Source organism: Gymnogyps californianus, chromosome 2, assembly GCF_018139145.2.
Source record: "Gymnogyps californianus isolate 813 chromosome 2, ASM1813914v2, whole genome shotgun sequence".
In the NCBI taxonomy this organism is placed as follows: Eukaryota; Metazoa; Chordata; class Aves; order Accipitriformes; family Cathartidae; genus Gymnogyps; species Gymnogyps californianus.
In genome coordinates this window covers 115,260,541-115,284,661 of record NC_059472.1, presented here as the reverse complement: position 1 = coordinate 115,284,661, position 24,121 = coordinate 115,260,541, and the positions used below count along the sequence as shown (strand labels likewise).

General features: G+C 36.2%; 1 protein-coding gene across 1 annotated transcript; it reads right to left on the bottom strand.

The window, feature by feature from the left end:
- Positions 1-5,757: 5,757 nt before the first annotated feature.
- On the bottom strand, positions 5,758-22,868 carry NME8 (NME/NM23 family member 8). Its single transcript, XM_050915662.1, has 15 exons — positions 22,836-22,868; positions 22,686-22,743; positions 21,669-21,775; positions 20,526-20,597; positions 19,376-19,492; positions 18,710-18,776; positions 16,628-16,707; positions 14,886-14,978; positions 12,240-12,397; positions 10,749-10,927; positions 9,498-9,642; positions 8,685-8,792; positions 7,757-7,908; positions 6,573-6,717; positions 5,758-5,980 (listed from the first exon to the last, which is right to left on the bottom strand). Exons 1-15 carry the CDS (start codon positions 22,866-22,868, stop codon positions 5,758-5,760), a joined length of 1,737 nt encoding a protein of 578 aa, XP_050771619.1.
- Between the last annotated feature and the right edge of the window lie 1,253 nt (positions 22,869-24,121).

Here is a 24,121-nt window from a genome sequence, read left to right as displayed (position 1 = left end):
AGGTGAAATCTTAATCCTGTACAATGAAAAGGAAAAACTGAAATTGAGGAGACAGAATTTCACTGCAGGTGACTAAATTAGGTGAGTTGGAAATGCTGACTTAAATAAGCATGATCTAAAAGTATGATTGGAAATCTTCTAAAATAGTTTTATCTACTGTGTAGCAGGAGTTCTTAAGCTTTGATTACCTATTGATCCCAATTTAAACTACCCCAATAAATATGTATAAGATTAGCTGTTAAAAATGAATGACAGTCCTATCAAAGTGATGTTGAAATAACAAATACCAAAGTTGTGATATTTCACTTTAACAAGTTTTATTGTGAACATAGTCAAGTGTGGTGTTTGTTGAATGAAACTTTTGGAACAGCTAGTTGGACTTCATAGCAACATTACATATTATTTTACAACTGTTAAAATCAAAATTTTTTCATTTTTTTACATCGGAGAAAAAAAGGTAAAAATTATTTTCTCCAGAGAATTGTCACCGTTCCTTCTGTAAGTTACTGTCATTAGACTGACCATTCCAGTATGTTGGAATAAACTTTGATGCACCGAGCCCAGTGTTTCCAAATTCCTTGACATCTTTATGTATGCTTTATGCTGACTAACTTTCATTCTGATATGGTAAAAATACAAAAGAAGGAAAGGCAATACAACAAAAAGCAGGGGGTATCATAATACAAAGAACAGATGTGCAGACAAGGGGGATGAATTAGTAAGGTAGTCTGTTTCCCAAATCCATTTTTTTCTACTTTTTAAGAAGCCATGGGTCAACCCAATTCAACACTAATATAAGTCACTCCCTTTTGAAAATCCCTTACAATTATTAACTCATTGCGACACCAAATGCTGGCTGAATCCAGACCCAGAACTTCCCTACCCTCCAGCCCGCTGCCCTTCCCTTGTGAAGGCGTGAAACAGATGTTGCAGCAGCGAGGGCTGTTCGAGTGGGCAAATGCATCCTCCTGCGTCCCCACATGGCCCGCTCACCACTTCTGCTCCCCGGCACTTGGCAAGAAGTCCGACTCACCTCTCCTCGTGCACATCCATGGCCAGGTGTAGTCGTTGCTGTGTTAGTGCACCCCAGCGCCGGAGTCATGATGGACGAAACGCTGATGGATGAAAGCAATTACTGCACCTATTTACAGCTGAAAAATTAACAGGCCAAAACTCGAAGTGTCAAATGTTTTTTTCTCAGTGTTACAGCTGCCTTCCTACTGAGGGGCTTGGCATTTTTTTAAAATATAAAATAAAAATTGCCTGGAACACCGAACATACATATGCTTCTAGTGCGTTTCTTACTACCTCCCACACACATGTGCCTGGTTTAGTAAGAAGTGCCATTGAATATTTTCACTGAATGTTCTAACTTCAGTTCCAAAAGAATGAAACCTGAAAAAATATTTACTCTAATTGTGAATAATTGGCACCATTTTAGAAGCTCACTGTAAATGCAAATCAGAACTCTTTTATGAACCACATTTAAAAACCCCCATAAACCTCGCTCCAAGAAGACCTGAATGACCCGGTCACTTTAATTCAATTCAGTGTTGCAACTTTGTTACTTTTGTCCAGTCATTGCATATAACTGAGAAATACTTCCTGTACAAATAAAAAGAAGATTTTCCAGTCCAAAATACTCAAACAGCTCTTAAATTATTTTATCCAGCTTTGTAACCTAGATTCCAAATGAATGAAGCCTGAAAAAATATTTACTCCAATTATGCACAACCGACACACACTTTTTGGTTGCGCTTAGTAGTTGAATGTAAATGCACATCTGAAAATGTTTCCTTAACCAGATTTTTCTGGTAAACCACATCAGCTCCAATTAATTTTGTAAATAAATATAAATCCATCAACATGGGTCAACAACCATTCAAAATTATGTTTCCATTTATGGTAAAAACCAATAACTTCCAAGTTATTAATTTCTATAGAGGTACATTACTTCTAATTAGACGTAGTCAAAGCTCTGTGGAAAAACTACATTCAATTTCAACTGCTGACACTATATTTCCTGTAACATCTCTGAAATTAAACACTATCCTTACTGGAAGGTGAAACAGGATTTCAAACTTGCTTGTTAGATATGCAGTAAATTCAGGGGCTTCCAGGTAATGTGTTAATATCAGACTGGCTCCTGCTGTTGCTGCCAAAAGGCTTGTGGATAAACCAGTATGGCAATAAGCATAAAGGAAAACATCTGGAAGGAAGGACACACTCCTTTTCTTTAGATAAGAATACTAAGATCAAAACCCCAAAGTACCTTAAATATGTCAGACGGTCTAAGTTACACATAGAAGGCTAATGGATGCATCAGGGTGATCAAGAGATGCCCCAAACAGACCAACACCCTAAGTATTTTGATTCCTTCTGGTTACCGTATGATGAAAACTTTAGTTTGTAGATACTCAGAGCACATCAGTGCTCTGAGCAAGGTAATCAGAAAGCTGATCATTTGCTCACAAAGAACTGTGGATAAAGTGAATAGATAGCTGCAAGGTCTGGCTTGCCAGTGTAGCTCATTCAGCAGCCAGAGCAAAGGAAAAACAGTGCAGCGGTACACAACCACAAGCTGATTGACTCCATCTTCTTGGCGGGGAAAAAAGCTTTTTCCCCACCTCTCTTATTTTATTATGCAGTAATTCAGTACAAATACTGTCTACAATCAGACATACTAATTCTTCTTAAACAGTATTTTGAGATTTAGAACCAGCTTGTTTATCATTCTAAACTGAAACAGATCTTTAATATAGTCTTAGTGTCAGATTATGATTTCATTAAAGTTACTAAACAAGGAAATATGTGGTCTGTTGTACAAATAAACATGCCCTGTGGTTCCATTTCTCTCCCGCTGGGACAAAAATCAGAAGAATAATTATGTTATCTTTTGTTAGTGTTGGAAGAATTTTCATCACATCTCTGCACCACCTAATTCTATGCTGAACCACGAGATATTTTCTAAAGAAACTGTTGTGAAGGTCACATTCTCTTTTGATCTGGCATTTAGATATGAGATAAAAGGACAGAGTCAGACTTTCTGTAAGATTTGTGGGCAGAGGAGTTGTGTAAATTTAATTGCAAGAAGATTTTAAGAGACTCAATGGAGTTTATGTTGGAACACATTCCTCCTGACTCTATAAATGCAAATGCTTGCCAGTCCCATCACAAGTGCTCAAATTCTTAAAAATTACATCCATGTCTATGTCACAGCAATATAAAATTCAAAGAGTGGATGGTAGTCTAAATTATGTGTACAATACCTAAGTGTTGAGTTAAACTTTCAAAGGGACCAAGTAATCTCTTAAAATACTGGCAGTATTTCAATTACCATGCTTTTGAATGCATGATATTTTGATAGTTCTACAAAAGTCTGTATCTCAAAGATATAAAACCTTAGTGAATCTAAATCTCTTCATAAGCTGACTGAAACAGTTATTTTTCTTGTTTTGGAATGTATCTCAAATTCCTCCTTTCTAAAGCTGCTAAAAGACTTTAAGATCAAGAACATATTTAGAAGAAGAAAATAAGCATTAATAAATTAAATGTTCACATTTCAATTTGGGTTTGGATACTTATGCAATGTGAAGAAAAACTGTCATAGATCTATGCATAATATTTTGTTGTAATCTACTGGATCATTTTAACCAAGCACAAAACAGGGATCATAATTGACACATATGAATGCATGAACCCAAATAAATGGAATCCTTCAACATCTAATAGTTAAACCAAACTGAAAAAAATGCTGTATTAATTAAGAGTGATGTAATGGAGGATGAAGAATGATGGTTAAACAAGCAATAACTCAGTATATAAAATTATATCACACACAAACAGGCAGAGCTACTGTACCCCTACAGCTAACTGAAATTTCTAAGGCCAGTGTGATAAATGATCCACAGTATTCAAAACCTGTGTATGATACCTATCAAGTTATTTGATTGTGAACTTCTGTCATAAGTTTCATGAACTCTTAATAAGACATAAACACATTTTGCTATTTTCAGCATTTCTGCTCCTGTCAAAAAGTAATCACATCTAAACTTTCAACATTGTATTTGCCCCACTGGTAGAGAAGCCATTAACTCTAGAAAAGATCTCAGGAAATGAGCTGAATTGATGTATCTGGAATCGCCCTACTCAGGCCTTTTCTGAGACTTCTTCTTGGTTTAAAGTACAATGTGCCAGCACCCAAAAGACCCAGAGTGCTGAAATAATGCCAGGAAGAACAGTTTTAATGGGTTTTTGAAATAAAAAACAAGCCAAAGAACATACAGCAATTCTGAAGTATGCTTCTCAGAACTCACCTCACTGAGGCAATATATAAATTCTGCACTAGTCACAACTTCCTACAGGCTAGCTAGCCTCAAGTCGAGTTTATGGCAGTAAAGCAGCTGTAGGTGAAAATGGGCCACCAGGAGAATGCTCAGTCCAACATCTGCTGGAGGGATGTCTATAATAACAAATGCCCCATCACAACAGAAATATTTGTCAGGAAGCTCTTTAAAACAGTTAGTTGTATTGAATACAATAGGAACAATAAAGAAAGTGTGAAAAAGACTTCATTCTTTCTGGACTTCACACTTATAATCAATGCCGCAAGTAAATTGCTTTAATTGAATGCCATTCTTTAGTATCTTAACCTTCAACACACTCGCATAGCAAAAGTGAAAATATATCAGCTACAGAAGAATATTTGTGTTCTTCAAGAAGGCCAGCCAAGTTAGACTGAGACAGGATACAAATTCACTAGTTTGGCAAGGAGGTATATGTCAAGAATAGCTGTTACGTAAGAGCTGACTTTATGTTTTACTTCATCTGATATACTTGAAATGAGTAAATGGACTGGAAAGGACCTTCTAGTTCATTATCCTACCTGTGACAGTAATCATTAGAAGATGTTTAGAGAAAGGATAAATAAACAGTGCAAATGTTTTTCAGGGCCCTGAGGGAACCAATAGGCCTTAATAGCCCTGAGCAGTCTCAGCTGGGATGCACACACATGCCATTGGCCAACAGGCCCAGGAGCCCCATTTAAGCTCACCCTTGGCTGAGGTTAAGCTAATCCTTGCCTGAGCTGTGTTACAGGAATACCTGTCTCTAGTCCTCTTGCCTGTTGTTCCTGACTGGACCCTTGAATGGGTCTTGGACCTGGTTCATTACTTGCTTTGTCTGGGACTGTTGATGGACGTGGCTACCCAGTTCTGCTTGGATGCTGTGGGGCTGTGCTGTGGTTGTGCTTGGCTCCTGGCTCCTTCTCCCTTGTGGAGCATTCCCACACTTGCTGCTGCTCCCTGCCAATGTTGTAGCAGTGCCTCCACTACCTTTCAGCATTTCTCCTTTGTAGGCTGCCTGAACTAGAGGACTCCATCCATATCATAGTGGATATGTCATTAATAGTGTTTTAATGATCATCCTTGACCCTGATTTTTTAAGGTAGTTATGTACAAAACATCTTAGACTCCTGGAACTATTGAAAAGGCATAAATCTGTTAAAATGATAAAAGAAAAGCTATCTACTATGCATACATAAAGAAATCATTACTAACATCAAACTTCTAGGAGATACTACTTGTTATATTGATATGCTTTGCAATATGGCAAAGCTGCTAACAAAAAGCTGGCTGATAAATGGATGGAGTATGAAGGAAAAAATGTGTGTATATATAGTCTAAAATATAGGTGGTTGGGTAGACAAATGCATCTAATGACATGAATATCAATTTTCAGAGATTGCATCTTAATTGTTCAATCTATATCAATCTCTCCAAATACGCACTCAATGCTTTTCAGTGCATGTTCTCTATTAGATGATCCATGAACAGCATTAGACAAAATATCTTGTGCAAAATGAGCTCGAATTGATTCAGGAGAGGTCTCTTTTGCCACTTCTGGATCGGTTGGACCCATTAGTTGCCTCCACTCTTCCACAGCGTTTTGCTTTGTTAAGACCATTATCACCGATGGGCCCCTGTAAAATCAATATAAGGAAGCTCTTACGCTATTCTGAGATGCAGACTTAGCTTTGACTTCAGAGGTACCATGAAGGGTTATGATAAGCGTTATGCTATCTGAATTTTGTTAAACTGTTTAACTTCTAAAATTTGTTTCTGAGTGTTTTGTTTAAGACAATATCCTGTATTTGAAAGCCAAAAAGATTATGATGATCAGCTATTTGGATTTGGACTGTTTGTCCTAAAAAGATTCTCACCCAATAATTTCTGAAGCAAGACAATGCATACTGTTTCATCAACAGCTATACTAACAATATTATGAGGAAGATATTTGTCCTACACAGGAAGAACAAGGATTCCTTTAGAAATTAGTTCTTTTTTTGAGAAAAAAGCCCAGAATAATAGTCACTATCCATAAGTTTGGAAAGAATTTTGAATCTTCCTTTTAAAGGAAGAGCACTCCATGCTAGAAGCCACTAAACTTGCCAGAAAGAGTGACAGAGTGTAAAATCCTTAGCCTACTTTGGGTGTAGCATGTTTTGTTGGCACTGTAAATTCAAAGTTTGACATATACTCATATACCTCAGTATTGTATAACAAGACACTTACTCAGTCATACAAGTCACTAACTGTTCATAAAAGGGTTTTCCTTTGTGATCCTTATAAAACTGTGTAGCCATTTCATGAGTTAAAGCTTCTTCTTTAATCTTTGAGATGGTAAATCCAGCATCTTTAACTTTTTGCATAATGTCATCTAGGAGAATAACAAGCAAACTCATTCTTGATTGAAACAGTTTACATGCAAAAACAAGTAAAAAGTTCAGATGCAAAAAAATTTAAAAGTTGGCAACCCCCCCCAAATTTTAAAAGTTTCAGAAAATACTAGATGCTTTTAAAAAAAAAATCACCAATACTTATTAATATTCTACTTACAATATCAAACAATCATGGACAATATGACAAACACTTCAACAGTCCTCTAAAATATACAGAAACCATTGACACTGCACTAATCCATCTCTATGCAGGTGACAAATGCAGAGTGTTATAAACTATACCAGTAGCATTCATTGTTGTTTCTCACATTGGATAGAACGTGGACTGTAGTTGTAATGCTCTATCACACACCAGCTGGCCTGCTAAAATCAATCATCTGGATTGTTACAAGAGGGGAAGAAAGACTCACAAAAGCCAATGATGAATTAACATTAGAAAGATTACTGAAATTTGTTAGGATAGAAAAGAAGAATGCCAAGAAGAGGCTCTGGATATAGGGTTTAAAAAAAGTGGCAGCAAAAATCTTTAAGGTAAAATTCCAAATTGTACATTGTGTTACTTTGACCTTTCCTCCTCATTCCCTTTGTCTAAGGGCAAGTTAAACCAAGGATGGGAATGTATCTAATTGAGCAATGACCCCTTTTGAGTCAGTAGAGATACCTGTCTAAGTAACATGAATTTGGAAAGCCTCTCTCTCCTTTGACTTACAAGGATGCTGGGCAGCTAGTTTGCACAAGTACCTGGCTTTTAAACAGTTTAACTTAGCTAAGAACTCTCTCACTTCAATTCACCACCATTCTTGTGAAGAAAGAACTATAGGCAACTTAAGCAAAGAAATGTCACATTTGAGACCTCAATATGAGTTATGCAAGCCCTGTAAAAGCATTTGTCTGCACGGAAAAAATACTTCAGAGAATAAAAAGAATGCATCTGACATGATTTACTGCAGTGTACATTGCTAATATTTTGTAGAAATTACATCAGTAGACATAGTCCATACTTTCTAGATCACTTACCTTTATGCTTCATAGCAGCAGCAGGTTTAATTAGTGCCAGAGTGTGCTCCTGAGGGAAGAAGAACTGTAATTCCTTCTGAGCATCATCAGGTGTAGAACTACCATGCAGCTGACCAATAGGTATGTTGTTGACTGCGTACTTTGCACGTAAACTAAGAGTCATTAAAAGAGTGAAGTTACTTAAAGGAATAGCCATTTTAAGCTTTAACTATGACTAGCCTTAATCCAGTGAATATAAATTAATGTTGATCTGACGACTTAAGTGTTTGATGATCTCTCTGTAGGAGTAGGAAGCCTTCATTGTGTACAAAAAGAACCATCAACTTCTTAATTAACCACCTGAAATATGAACACCTTCCCTCCCAACTCTCATCTTGTTATATTTCCAAGGTAATACCAGTTCTTTCTTAATGAAACAGGGCTTCTGTCAACAACACGTAAGATGATATCACAGCAGTTTTTTAGAACAACACGATAAGCAGGTAAAACTAAGATGTCCATTTATAAAATGTGTAGGAGAAACTCAGTCACAAATAAAATATTCTACTAACACAAAGACTTCATTAAGCTGAGAAAATAAGCATCTGTTCTAAAAAATAATGGTGCTATTTCAAGAAAAAAAAATAGTAAGTATGAGATATTACCAATATTATTTCTCTGACTCAAGAGACCTCCTTTCACATGAATAACCTTTTTTAAACTCAGCTTTTCATTATGTTTGGCAGTCATTATTTCTCAAAAAATGCTATAGTTTCTATGTGTAATACAACACTTCTTCCAAGAAAAGCTTAACAAACTGCAGAAATATATATCAGTTTCCAGATGATGGCACTATAGTTACACCAGTTGGAATGTGGTATTCATTGAGATGAGGAATGTGAAAGTAAATTGGAAGCTGTGAATGATGGTTTACTATTGTAAGTATTACCTGTTCGGATTTTCCTTCTTAGCCTCTTCAACAGTCTTTGGGCCTAATAAATCTCTCCAGTGTGCTACAGCATTTTCTCGTGTTAGAGCAAGTACAAGAGTTGGACCACTGTAAAATGGGAAAACTGGCATTAAAAAAGAATATTAAACTCTCTGTAATTTGTAAAAGTAATTTGATTATATATAGTCCAGGCTAGGAAAACAAGCCCTAGTACTGGAGGATTTTAAAACCAATCTCTGTTTAAACAGCTACAGTCTGATAAAACCTTATGTGGCTTAAACACGAATTTAAATTTCAAAGTTACTGAATGTTACCACAACAGCAAGAATGTTATAGAATTGGGCTATGTCTTTATTATAAGACATAAAAATGCTGATCAGCTCCTAAGTTTTTGTCCCAGCCATATCCCTACTTCATATGAAGGCAATATCCAAACATGATTTATTTTTCCTCCCCAAGGAATCCAGCACGTAGCCTGGATGAAGATTTCAGAGCTCTCCTACAGACAACCTAAATGCAGCCCGCCAGAGCACAGCTCAGCTGGTTTCACCCAAGTCAATGGAATTGGCCTCTGACTTCAACATCATACATACAGAGATATGGAGTAGCTAGTAATTTTCAAAAGCCTCATTTATTTATCTGCTAGACTTGGGAATTATCTCGTTATCTGCAGTTATCTGATCCTGTTTTGAGTTTTACTAAACTCTCAGATACATGGGTATCTTGTAGCCAGGTATTATTCAGGCTAATTATTCATTGTGAAAATTTCAGTCTTATTTATATATCCACATTCTCATTTTTCATTCGACGTACCTGGTCATTTGCTCTAGAAGGACTGGGAAGTAGTCTTGATTTTCATGCTCTTTGTAAAATTCACGTGTTTGTTCTTCAGATAGGATTATTTCTTTCTGCATTGCGATTTTGAAGCCATCATCCTTTATTCTTTGCATGATAGAATCTGTTTAACATATTGAAATAATGCTAAATTGCCATCCATTCATTAATTTGCACACTTGCAAAGAAATGACATGGACTTTCCAATTATAATGTTAAATTTTTACAGGTGAATTAATTTCCTAACTGAAGAACAGAAAACTAATTTAAAGCAACTGCTAGAGGGCTTCAGTAGTTGCCTGGACACTCAGAAAGCTGATGCTCACCTTCTTAAGGCTTTCTCTCACTTCAGAAACCTCAGTAGGAATTCCTGACTGAGAAATATGATATGTGGTACTATCACCAAAAGAAGGTCTAAGGATTTTGAATAGGTGGATATTCATTTAACTCTTACAAGAACACATGCGTAACTAAGCAGTATGTGGCACAAGTCAAAATTACTCTATAATTACCTACACATGGACTGCAGAACTGCTGCTCTAAGCAACATACTAGATAACAATCAAGAAAACAAATACACAAGAAGAGGACAAAATTGTAGTCTTTCAGATCTCTGTGTATAGGTTATTTCAAGTACAGAGATTCTCAAGTTAGAAATAAAAATGCTATCTAGAATCTAGGAAGAAATGCAAATATATGCCTGAGAAGAAAAGGCAACTTGTTTGAATGGAACTTCATGCTAATGGGGTAGATTTTTTCATTTAATCTGTAAAACGTTGTCTGTATAGGCCTGCCCTTGTGCAGCACTGCCTTATGCAGCATAGAACATCCTGGGTCGGATCTTTTTCACCTTGCCATTAATCTACCTTGGACCTGCCATTCAAGAATAATATCAGGTACTTTATTATGGTAGGAGGTATGATCCCCTGTACTATACTTTGAAAATGCCAGCTTCTCTGAGAGGTCTTCTAGAAACATTCCATCCAAATATACAATCTAAAGACGTTCTTCAAAAATCAACTAAAGGAACAAAATAGCAGTGACATTTACATTCTCAATATATCAAAAACATTAACCATGTAACTTTTTTCCTGACAAAGATTACTGTTGACTTAATGCTGGGGAGACAATATAACCTAAGAACATTTCATTAATAGTTAGAATTTTTAAAATTCAAAGTATGAGACTTTTCATATACCCTAGATAGAAAACATAGTTATTAACACTTACGTCGTCTTTCCTTTAAAAGAGAAGGTCTAATTAAGGCCAAAGTCTTTTCAACTTTTTGGTCTGTCTTCTTTATATCAAAATTTGGGAAAAAGAAGGCAAGTTGTCTGCTGGCATCTTCTACACTGTCTTGCACATCACATGCATTTAATATACTCTCAGTTTCCACAGTTCCTTCCAACCTAATGAGACACAAAGCAATACAGTATTTAAGTCACTGCATGCGTTGTCTTAACAGTTGACTTCTTGAAGATGTACTTTCTTAAAGTTTAGTGAAACATAAGAGTAGAATGCCAAACTAAGTTTTTATTAAATTCAGATTCATGATTAAAGTAATGTTTCTAAGAGAATCATTAATCTTCTCAAAAAGTGCCTTGTCATGTACTATGAAAGAGAAATCTCAGCCATGCGGCTCTTCTAATTCCCCTCTAGATTATTCAAAATAGTCTCTCTGTTTCACTAGACAGAATTACTACTGACAAGTGTACAGTGTATAGTGAATGATCAATAAAAGGATTGTGTTTAATCCATGTACAGCATGATCATAAAAACGATAGCACTACAGAATTGTCTTTAACAGAGATACTTCTCATTGTTACTTGCTTGTATTTCTAAGGTTTATTTAGCTATGTAAATACAGTCACTCTTGGCCACTTACAGAAAATGCAATATTCCCCAGTTGTACTAAATTAATGCAGAAAGGGATACAGCAGGCATCAATAAAAATATCAATTATTCTGACAAGTCCTTTTTTGGAACAAAGTATTTAAATTCATGTTGCTTTAAGTAAATCTCTTGTTTAAATATAAAACTTGATCCAATATTCGAATTTTTGTGAACACTCTCTTCATTATCTGATGCTGTGTGTACAACTATCATCCTCTTTAAAAATTCTCTACAAATACTTGGCATAGGAGAAAAACAGACATTTCAAGATGGTATCTTACAATGTTTTTATGCATCTTGGCAGGGGCAGGGGGGAATAAAACCCAAAACCCTCCCACTTGTTTGCTGGCTTTTACAGAGTGGTCCCAGGGAGCACAGCATGCTTCAGGTGTCCCCTGGTCTCCCTTGGGCCACATCTACAGCTTCCCAGCATACATAGGAGTAAACATGGGCAAGAGTGCAACCCTCAGTGGGCAATGCTGGCAGTCACTTTGTCTGGGTGAACTAGGATGAAGCGGAATTGCACAGACTACATCAGCTTTGAAGTGAGCGCTGTTCCCATTGGTCTAACAACCCATTCAAGGCTAGTTCAGAAACAGCAAGAGATCAGTGCCCTTTGCTTGTGTTCTTTACCTAGGAAGCATGGAGTTTCTGTGTTGCCACAGGAACTGTGATTGCATCTCTAGTGGTGGTCCTGTGAAGAACCCTGCCTGCTCCCTGGACCCTGCACAAACGGCCACGTGAGTGTCTGTAAGAATGTGCCTTGGTTTATGGTGTGCTCTGAATACTGTAACTAAACCATACATACACATGTTCACTGGTAGTTACCTGTCTGCCTTCTCAGCCTCAGGCTCATCAGGCACACTCTCACTCCATTTACGTAGTTCTTTCCAGTGAGGAATAGCATCAGTTGCTTCTTTTTTAGCGATTACCAAAATGTGGCATGGTCCACTCATCATGAATCGAACAAAATCATCAAAATCAGGCTAAAAAACATAATTTTTCCCCTATGAATTGCAGGAACTCTGAGTTATCATCAGAAATGAGATGACCGTCCTTTCCAAAGTAACTTATAATTCCTGTTCTAAAATGGCATTCACATACATTACTCAAAACTGTGAAATTGTTTGGGAAGTTTTTTGATCAATCATTTGGGACAACAACATTATAGAATGTCTAAAACAAAATTAATTGAGATAAAGGAAGTCATAGAACTACATTAAGCAAGTGCCACATGTTCTTCCAGGTTAAAATGCAAATGACAAGAGTGAAGAAAATGATCTAGAAACTCAAAGTGATCAAATGTTATGCTTGCAGTAGCGCATATAGTGTGACATAACAAACTGCAATGCAGGTCCATGCATAATTTTTGAAACTAAAAATCATGTAGCTGGCTGTAAATACATAACACTGAGATATTTGCAAGACATTTGTAGGCTTTTCCTTCATTCTCTTTGCTATGTTCTTTTCACTCCTTCAGTTTCAATCTTCAATCCTATACATGTACATTTTAATCAGAAAATAACTTTTGAAGTTGTTGTGAGTTTTTAATCTTTTTTTCCTTGTATGTCACCTTTTGCTTCAATATTGTGAATTTCCTCAAGTATCTTCTCTCCTTTTAAATATTTGACTAAATCTTTTCTTTACCAGTCACCCTCATTTGATTGTGTATGTTACATTTTTCCTTTAATAATACGAGGATGAAATATTCACATGTATGCTTTCAATTCATTGCTTTTCTCTTTCAATTATCTTCATATCTATGCATGCACTTAACCCATTTCACAAGATGAACAAATGCAAGAGTCAGAAGGAATGCAAGTATAAAAACATTTAGTACGATGCATAAAGGGAGTATTTATACTGTTGTGGCTTCAAAAGTATGCTTGCTCGCATTAGAAGAAATAGATGTGGCTACTAGATTTGGCTGTCCTGGATCATCCAGCTTCATCATTAAAAGGAAACAATTTCTACTTCCAGTTATATCTGAAGGTCTATTGCCTTGAGTCTCCATTCTGTTATAATAGGCAGCCTCTGGATCTTCAGCAAGCTTGCAGAGTATTAAATCAGGAATAATTTTGCCCACTGAGCACAAAGGAATCTATATTCTATATTGTCACTTTAACATAATTATTTTTCAGCTTAAAATTACACTTAAAGAATGGCAAATAATTGGCTTCTCAATACACATAGGCCCTGCTGGACCACTTCTAATAGTTCATAGTAGTTTTGTTATTCTCCCTGTCCTAATGTTGGTTAGGATCTGCCACGGTGTAGTAGTGCTGCCATATATCAAACATTGCATGCTTTTTCTCTGTCTTTGTTCCTCCCACGTCTCCCTCTACACCTAACTAATCTCAAATCTGGCTGCTGTTCCCATGAAGATGACTTTTTTTAACCTCTATTTCAAAACTATCTCTGTCTAAACTAGAATCCCAGCTTTGCCAAAACCAAGCTCTTCACGATTCCTTACAAGCTCTCCCTGTTGCTTCCTTTCTAAACCATAGTGCAGCCATCTGGTGATTACTATCAGATTTCTTTTTTCCCTCTGGCTTCAGTAGGAACCATCTTGTCTCACTCTCATTCTTTTGGAATGCCACAGGAACACTTTCCCAGCTTCTTCTTTTGATTATGCCAACCCTTTCATTGATCCCTTCCATTGGTCCCTCCAATAATATCAAATGAACTAGTTGTCTGCATATAATTCCAGCCTCTGTCTATCATATGCAGATCTTAAATAGGAGAAGGTATAAATATTTGCTAAGCAGCTTCATTTTTGTGATTCAGATCCTTCTGTAGAGTTAACTTTAGCTATCACACTGCCAAAGCACTTGACAATATCCAGGTGCTAGTTTGCTAGACCACTGCCATTTAATGGTGACCAGCATAATTTCATTGTTTTCTTGAACTTTCTGTCTGTTCTTAGCTATTTGTTGTCCCCTAATATAGGATAGCGCCAGAAAAATAAAATTCAATGGAGATGCTTTCTCTTTCTGCCTGTGCATGTGCTTATTCCCAGTACTGCCCCATGATAAAAGACGTAAAGAAGAAAAAATGTAATATATACTATCACTTATTTTCTGGCTGAAAGAGTATGTGTCAAATAGATACATACTGTCATATAGATGACTGCATTTTGGTTTTGTGTTACATTTCAGCACCTATCAGCCTATGTTTAGGGTCATGACTAAGGGTCATATACATTCTGATAACATAAAGAACCACAAAATCTTTTGGTATTTAATTGGAGTTCAGTTTAATTCAGTTGGAATGTTAGAGTGCTACCAAGCCATATTTGTATGAGTTGGTAAGAAAAAAAGAGAGATAATATCTCCTTTTTAATATGTACTAAATCTACATTAATTCAGTTCTTCAACATACTAAAAATTTACAAGACAGGGATTTGCAAACACATATAGCTACAGTGATATGTTTTACCTGTTCCTTTTGTTTGGGTTTTTAGTTTGTTTTTACCTGTTCTTTATTCCGGGCATAGAACACTCTGATTTGCTCTTCAGTTAGCATTTTCTCTTCTGCTGTTTTAATGTCAAATCCTGCATCTCTAATCTGCAATTATTCAGTTATTACTCAGTGGCATTTGAAAATGGATATATACAAAATCATATGTTACTGTAAATCTAAAGATTGATTTTGGAAGTTATCTTAAGTTTAAAATTCTCTGAAGTATTCGAAATATAACTGCTATGTATGCCTAAACTGAAGTTCCAGCTTTTCAAAGCACTAAATTCAAGATTACAATGTCCACTAAGGAAATGTTTGTGAAAAATGTAGTGCAGTTCAATGTATGTATTCATTCAGTAGTTAATAATCCCTTTTATTTAACATTGAATAAACTTGTTTTAACCATTGTGAGTGATTAACATGCAACCACTTCTAAAAATGTTATTATAAACTATATTATAATCATAGTAGTCATATAAATGTGTACTTGTCAAGAATTGTTGTATTAGGCTAAACTATTTGGCTTTAGAAACAACAAATAAACAAAAATAAAATCTATTTTATGATTATCTATTTTAATTTACATTACTGCACTAAATTCAAGTATAAGAGATGCACACTTACATGACCTATATCAAAATTTATAGTCCACTGGTATGAGGTTTATACCATATACTAATATTTAAACAACAAAGGCACTACCCAGCCCCAATACTGATCATATGCCCATATTAGCCTGCTTACCAGCACTCTGCTCTTTAAAAGCCTGTATGATGCTGCTGAGTGTTTCCAGGCTGCCTCGACAAGTTTGAGTGTGGAAACAGTATGGGTACACACCTCATAAGGCAGTGCAAAGGCAGAGCCAGCTAGCAGCTGCTCAGCTCCAGCTAAATTGCTTTCAAGCACAGTCTGCTTTTTTTGCCTTTACTGAGCTTCCTTCCTTTCTGGCCAAGGTAGAATAATTGCAGAAACAACATATACAACGCTCTGATTTTTTTTCCTGCAAAGGTCACTGGCCCTGTCATAACACTTTTTAAAATTAGCATAATTTTATCTTGATATATAGTGTTATGAGGCATTTTTGTAACAGAAACAGTGAGAAATTCCTGTAATTGAAACGAGCATTACTATAGTATCATATTCTGAAAGGCAAAAGAATTTTTCTTTCACTGTGTGATGGCTTAAATACTGAATCCTTGGATGCACCCTTGCATACTTGCTGGAATCGCATTCTTCACTGCAGGAACAAATATTGCACTACTGACAAATATTAGCGTACAATTACTAGTGCACATGAATTAACCTCACCATCTACACGCATATATTGTCATACGTGTCTGTGCACACACTCTCCTCCATAAGGAACTGGCTAGTTGATTTATGTGTGCCTACAATTCTTTAAGATGCTGTGTGAAGATTTGACTTCACCACCACAATCTCTAGTTCTCATTTCTATTGCAATATGAGGAAAAAAAGAGACTTTTCTGTTTGTAGATTTCATGTGTCGCTGATCAGCACAGTACGAATCAATGTCATACCTCATCTACTTACATAAAATATTAAAGCAATAGTATTAATCTGAATACCGTATTATTTCAGGTCAAAATTATCATGCTTTTATCATCCTTATCAAAGAAGCATTAACAGATCTTGTTCTAAACCCTAGGCATAAATTAGGATCTACTTAATCTTGCATCTTGCTACTATGCCTCTTAACTAAATAGGATGAATGAATCTTTTCAAATTCTATCTACCTTTTGTTTAATTTCTTCTACGCGTCCCTCTAAGACATCATCAGGTTTTATAATTCCAACAGAATATCTGACTACTTCTTCTGGAAAAGGGAAAAAATTGTGCCAATGAATACATTTATCAAAATAAATACACAACTAAATTTTCCATTACTTACAAGTGGGGTTCTCTAGATAATTCTCCATTTCAATATTGAGATGGCCAAACAGTGATTCCAAAAAATAAGTGACTCCAGCACTTAAAGCGTGTCTTGGAGTGCAGGACCATCCTTGTCCATCCCTGGAATCCACATTCCTGATGAACCACTGGTGTTTTGGGTAATACGGTGGAGAAATGGTTCACATGCAGCTAGATGTGGTGGAAAACCTGCAGTTTAAGATGAATGCTTTGTCTAGGGATCTCTGGAATCCACATTCCTGATGAACCACTGGCGTTTTGGGTAATGCGGTGGAGAAATGGTTCACATGCAGCTAGATGTGGTGGAAAAACTGCAGTTTAAGATGGATGCTTTGTCTGGGGATCTCTGTATGTACAAGATTAGAAATGTGAAAGGAATGAATATTACTAAGGAAAATTCACCAAGTGAAAATCTGTATGAATATTGGAGATTTCCAGTAAAATATACATTTCTTGTCATAGTAGATGTTTGTTTCCTCAGCACTGTGGATGCTGAAGTCATTTGCAACAAGTAACTGTTGAAGTAACACATGCTTGCTAACACAATCTAATGTTTAAAACAAGAGATGTTCCTGGTTGTAGACATACTGTTACAACATCCATAGCATACAGATCCCTGCAAAATCACAGAAAGTGGTCAGAAGAGAATATAAACTACATCATCTTTGCAGAATCTGAGGTTTACAGTTAAGCATTAGAATGTAATTCAATCAGATCCCAAACACTGCAGAACAACTTAATGATAGCTCTAACGGAAACACCAGACTACTACTTGTTTCCAATACTAGAAAACACTCATAGGCACCTGCATGTGATAAGGAAAATATTACCACAAAATATTAGTGTATTATGGCTTCTGTGGGATCCCCTACCCTGAAGCTGAACCCAAGCTGAAAACTCTGTTCCCTGATTTTGCCGCACATTTAGGTTCTGTGGATTAGTGTGAAGTCTGTATATACTTGCTAAAGGATTTGTAATGCTGTACTACTAGGTCTCAGAGGGTTTATGTAAAAAAAAATAAGCTAAAGCTGAGGTCAGGAATATGTCACTTGAACCATACAATAAAGAAGGCATGAAGAGGAAGGAGAAGGGACATGACTTAATCCGTGACTGTGATCTAATGCCTTCTCACAGGAAAAGAATCAAGCAGAAGGAGAGGATGGAGGAGTTTATTCCATCTCAACGTTGCTGAACAGCATTCTGTGCATATATGAAGCAGTAGGAAGCTTCAGTAGCCACAGATAACAATAAGAATAGAAAAGATGTAGGTCCCAGCTCATGACAAGCCTGAGATAAATCATAGACATGAGACTCACAAACAGGATGGTGCTTGTTTTTCAGTCTTTTTGGAACCTTATCCTACTATCGTGGATTTATGCTCTTATGTAAGTCTGTTCTTTAGCTCTTAAATCTAATCCGGTGAAAGAGTTAATTAAAAATAATCTGAGATACAAGGCATGCCATTCCTTCACAGATTAACTCTTCCAATCCTCTCAGGTTGCCCCCATCTTGGTATTCCTGTAGAACATCCAAGGGTTAACAAACACCACCTCAACAAAAGAGCATAGCTAACACAGGGACTGTGTAGAAGTGACTTTCAGGCACTATTTTTACACAGGAAAATTCCCTGGCACATGGCACTGCTGCTATGTGCCAGGGACCCGAAGTCTGAAGGTTCCCAAAGCAGGGGGTGAAAGTACTAATGATGACAGTCCGATATCTTAATTCCTTACAGAAGAAAGCTTCCCCTCAGTTTGATATCCTCAATCATAGCCTGTCATATTATTAACCCAATCAAAGGAAGATCTATTGGTGCTGGACATACCCAATTCTTAATCAAACAACTAAAAAGACATTTGCTCTTTTTCTTTCTGTTAACATTTCTAAAATAAATCATATGCATTTACCCTCAGGTACAGTCTCCTCCACAGTCTCTTCTGATGATTTGTCTTCTAGGAAAACAAGTTCATCTACCTAAGGTAATTGCAAATAGAGTAAAAGTACATCACCAGTGCAAAGCTGAAGTCACCAAACACAGCTGTCAGATCTTTACAACACTTTTATCTTAATGTAAGAACATATTTGCTACCCTGGAAAGCAAGCAATTTTACGAAAGACCTTGGGTTAGCCTGATTTTCCTTAACTGAGCTATAGTTTGTTAAAAGATTCCTTTTACTGTAAGTAGAGTTCTTTGATCTCCATTTCCACTCAAAATAAGCAATGACATGACTATTTCCCATGTCTTTATTTGTTTCATACGATACACTGTTACTAAGTTATATATGAAAAATACTCAGTTCTGAAAGAAAAAAGATGACTAAAACCTCTATGTGCTAGTGACATTTAGTCCATCTCTCCATTTCTTGCATTAATAGGCTAACTTGTAAATTTCTTAAGTTTTTATAAAGTACTGTTTAATGGAAATCTCTAACCCCCCCCATATGTCACTTTACTGTTAAGAAAAAAATACAAAAAATGAAACATTACCAAAACCACTATCACAGGCATGGAAAGAAACCATGTAAGTGTAATAAAAATACTCATTTATATTTAAGTATCTGTTTTGTGAGTACCTTGGCACGTTCCTTCTGTCCAGCTGCAATTTCCCTCTCTTCTTGCACTAGCTCTGTTATTTTCTTACTTATAAGAGGAGCATTTACACCTCTCACTATTGCAATAATTTTGCCATTCTGTAAAAGAGAAAATAACACTCTTGGTGAGTTCTCGTCACTTAGTTTATGCATTTACTTGAGTTTTGGAACATGCTATATCTTGCTATGCAGCAACAGGACCACTTCCTATGCCCACTGAAGTGAATACCAAAGCTACTACTGCCTCTACTAGTCCAGAATGACGCTTTCTTGCTTTTACTTCCTTCCTTCTCTACCTAATTTTCCATGTTTATTTCTAGGCTCACCATTAGTAGTACAGTCAGAAGTAAATGCAAATATGGAATTTGCTAGCTCTTAATTTCTATAACATGGAGTTTTCTATCTTCTTATTTGCGTTACGTTTCAGTGCGTGCTCTGTCACATTCAGGAGCACCATAGTGAAGCTAACTACTGGTGATCAAAGATACTGCTAACTTCACTTGGCAGCGTTCAGATTCAAACCTGAAAGTGTCCTGAAAGTATCGTTGTTCTTGGCCCCTAGTTGTGGGAATTCAAATCCTGGCACCCTCAAGTCAAAAAATGCACTGCCTCCTAAGTGAGCAGTGTTCTACAGTGGAGTCCTAGGAGAACAATCCTTCTGTATCCATCAGTGAGAGATAATAAATATATGATTAATTGTTACAATTGCTCAGGTTTGAAAAACACAGTTTTATTTGTTTATCTTAAAAACCTTGAAGTGGCAGGAAATGTAAACTCTTTGCCTGAGGGAAAGTGTGCATAAAATAATCATTTCAGTGTAGCCACGTGGAGGCACTTTATGTGAGGCAACCCTGGAAAACTTACATGGATTTCTCACTAAGTAACTACCAAAACTGTGGCTACCACAAATCTTCTGTGGCTGTATGTGCAGCAGCCACAACAAAAATGTGCTCGAGAACCACACATTTAGGCATGGGAAACAGCCTCAGGTAAACAACATCTGATGACATGATCCTACATACTGTAAAATGTAAAGATATGATTTGTACAACTTCACATTTCTTTTTAATCTACTGAAAAATTAAGGCAAACGTAGGCAGCACATTAAAAGAAACTGATGTGATGTACTTACAACACAAAAAAGAAACACAGGTTCACATTTATTCCTAAATGGTTGCAGAGTCGGAATGCTGTCAGCCTCTGCCTGAAGTCAGATGAAGAAGATTATTTACTTACATAAGTGTGTATACATATGCATATATATATATATATATATATAAACACCTTTTTGCCCACAAGAAAACTGCAGCCTTATATACTTTGGTGTTACACACTCAAACTGCAGTCTTAAATACAACTAGCAGTCCTTATGGCATTTGCTGGTGATAAAGAAAGAACTGGCTTGGTAACACGGGATTGGCCTCCCTTCGTATTACAGCAGCTAGTCACAGAAAAATACCTTATCCTAATACTGTTTTCCCATGTAGGTTATAATAACATACATAAATGAGGAAGTAGTCCATGCAGTCCTGACAGAAGAGATTATCCACTGTATTGAGTTCTTTGTGACATGTGGTCAACTGTATAAATGTACTTGAGATTACCTCTGAACATAACTGCCTGCTTTTTTGTGTATAAACAATACATGTATTTTCTGCAAAAATGCTTTGATCAGGCATTTGAAAGTTTTCAGTAACATGAAAAAGGATGAGCTTGGTCAACATCTGGGAGGAACTGAATCTGTGAAACAAATTTATCTACTTTAAATATGATATATACCTCCTATTTTATACTACTAGTGTAGAGGAATATTTTTACTACTACAGTTTTGTGATAATTTATTTTTCATTTCCCCCTTCTTGTTCTCTTAAAAATGAAATACAAGGGAATATTTGGGAAAAAGGTGTAACAGCATTTTTCAGGGATGTAAGAATTTTAAATGTGATAATCCATAATGTAGAGACTTAAAACTAAAAATCATATAGGCTGGCTTTTGAATGTTTCTGCAATCTCATCAAGGAAAACATAAGTTGTGGGATATCAGCTCCCTTTCTATTATATCTCCTTCCATATTTATTACCATTTCTAATCTACCTCTAAACAAAGTCTTATGAGGAGATATGCAGAAGAAGAGGCAACCAGGCCAAAATTATGATGACTTGGTGTAAAGACAGTAAAATGAAAGCTCTGTATATGCAGACAGATAAAAAGATATATTTAAAATAAAATGTAAATAAAGTTCCAGACAGAATTTACCACTGACAGACATCCTTACCACTGCAAAATGCAACACATCATCTTCACCAAACTCGTTCCTCAGTTTTCTGAATAAATTCACCACAGCTTTGCAAGGACCACACCAAGCTTGATACACATCTATTACTAAAATGTAATAGTTTGGAATTACAAACAGCTGACTTGTGGAACTTATAAAATGAGAAGTATTTATGAGTGTGTTGGAACAGTACTAGGAAGGCGTTCACATGCATCTTTCAGTCCACTTCTAGTCAATGAATGCATCATGAATACATCAATGTACTCAGTGGATACATCATGGTTTCCTCTTCTACGTCAATTATTTTTGACATCAACAACCTACTTGACAATACTATTTGAGATGATTAATCCAAACATATTCCTTTTCCTTTTAATTGTTCTTTTTCTTTTCCCACTGTTGGTTTTCATTCTTATCTAGATCTTTTTTCTACAGGATTTTTACCTCTCTGAGCCCATGCAGATCATTTCTTTCCTGTTACTACTCCTCTGTAGATATGATCGCATTACAGATTTGTTCCTTATACCCAAATACTATTCCTAGGAGACCTAGGAGACATTGTTATTGGACTGAGCGAACTGAAAACTGGGGATAATAGACATCATAGAACATGCACTCTCGAGAATGCTGACCAATTAACTGCTAAGTACAACTGTACAGTATTAATTTAGTCTGTACAAGATTTTAGGGAAAAACTTCCACAGAAGTGTCCAACCCCCTACCATACAGAATACCACATTGGAAAGGCATTTTCTAAACATTGGTGTATAACAGTGGATAAAATAATGGATAATATGATTTGTGAAAAGTATTTATTTATCATAGAAGACAGCGTATATTCATAAACACAATATATACATTTATAAATATATTCATATAACCTTTCTTTAAAAGATAATACGGCACTAGTCTTCTAGATTTATGACAAGTATCTATTAAAGATGATATGACATATAAGTATGAAAAACTGTACATGTCTTCATGAGAGATTATACAGAAAATAGTAACAGTTAGTACCTACTACACCTTTTGTCAGCAGCATTTCATCCCACTGGTTTTGATTGGTTATTATAGCCTGAAATAAAATGAATTGACATTTTAACATCTTAAAAAGGCAGAAAAAAATCTATTCATCTTTAGAATTGTTCAAGTAATTAGGATATATACCTGGAGTTGGATTTCTTTCTTCTTGCCTGCCATTTCCCTGTGATTGTAGGAAACGTATCAAAATACGAAGCACATTTAACAGTTTTTTAAAAGAACATGTGACATGCAGAACTGATTTATATGGTTTTCAACACAGCACTGCCTTCTGATTCCCTTAAAAATTAACTCAACTGAAGCCCCTACAACAATGGCAGTTAACACCCCACATCAGACTTCTGTGGAGCAATATATAACTTATTTGCAAAACCCACACAGCACAGGAAACAGAATAAAATTTAGTTTCTTAATCTGTTAGGGTCTTCAAAATTTTTTCACCTCAACAATTTTTCAGGCTTATAATTACTCTGTTCAGAATGGCCACAGGGACCTTGGATGGCATGACAGCTGCTGTAACAGTGGAGCATTTCAGAAAAATATTGATTAAAGAGCTTCAAGTCTAATGATGTCAAATCAGGCTTCCTGTCTTCTGGGATACATGAAAAGCAATGACTTACATGTGTCCCAGAACTAAACTCCCAAACTGAATCCTGATGCATTCATCATTCTGTCATTAATAAAAAATGCCCTTCATATTTTTTCTTTTTTTCTTTTTTTTTTTTTTTTTAAATAGATAATTATCTATGAACTAGGCAGGAAAACTATCTGTTAAGTTACATATGTGGATGAAGTTTGACTTCAGCTTCCAAATGGAGCTTGACTGAACAATGAATGTTATCACTGCATCAGCAGCGTGAGTGGGGGTTTCTAAAGTTCTTAGTTAAGAAGGTAGTCTTTGTCTTGGGGAAAATGAAAGTGCCACTATGAATGTGACCTCCACTGGCAGTGATATCTGACAAGTCAACCAGCAAATACATTCAGAGTTTGAACTATCTTGGCATTCCCACTGGAGCTCCTCCCTTCAGATCACAGACTGAGGCATAGTGGCCAATATGAGAACTCTTGCCCTGATGGTTGTTTCACATTTAATCTAAAAATATTATTAAGGAATAGAATTTTAAATGCAGACTTTCTTCAAATCATTTAAACCAGGTAGTGAGACAGCGTCATTAGCATGGCACTAATTTCAGTCCTTTAAAGACTCTGAGGAGATGATGCTAACTATTGAAACTACAGGAAACTAACAGATGAAAATATGCCATATTAGTAGGAAATCTTCAGCAAAAAAGGATGTCTCGCATTGTTACCTACTGTCACTGAGCAATAACAATCAATGCATTGCAAGACTAGATCTACAAAACATATACCACATACATGACAATGGGCTATACTTCCCAGTTGGCCTACAC

Coding starts and splice junctions, on each gene's coding strand:
- NME8 (XM_050915662.1), bottom strand. CDS start 22,868: ATGGCAGGCAAGAAGAAAGAAATCCAACTCCAG. Junction 14,979..16,627: donor TAGAAGAAATTAAACAAAAG/GTAGATAGAATT, acceptor GAATAATTGCAG/ATTAGAGATGCAGGATTTGA. Junction 7,909..8,684: donor AAGAAGGAAAATCCGAACAG/GTAATACTTACA, acceptor AATGACTCTTAG/TTTACGTGCAAAGTACGCAG.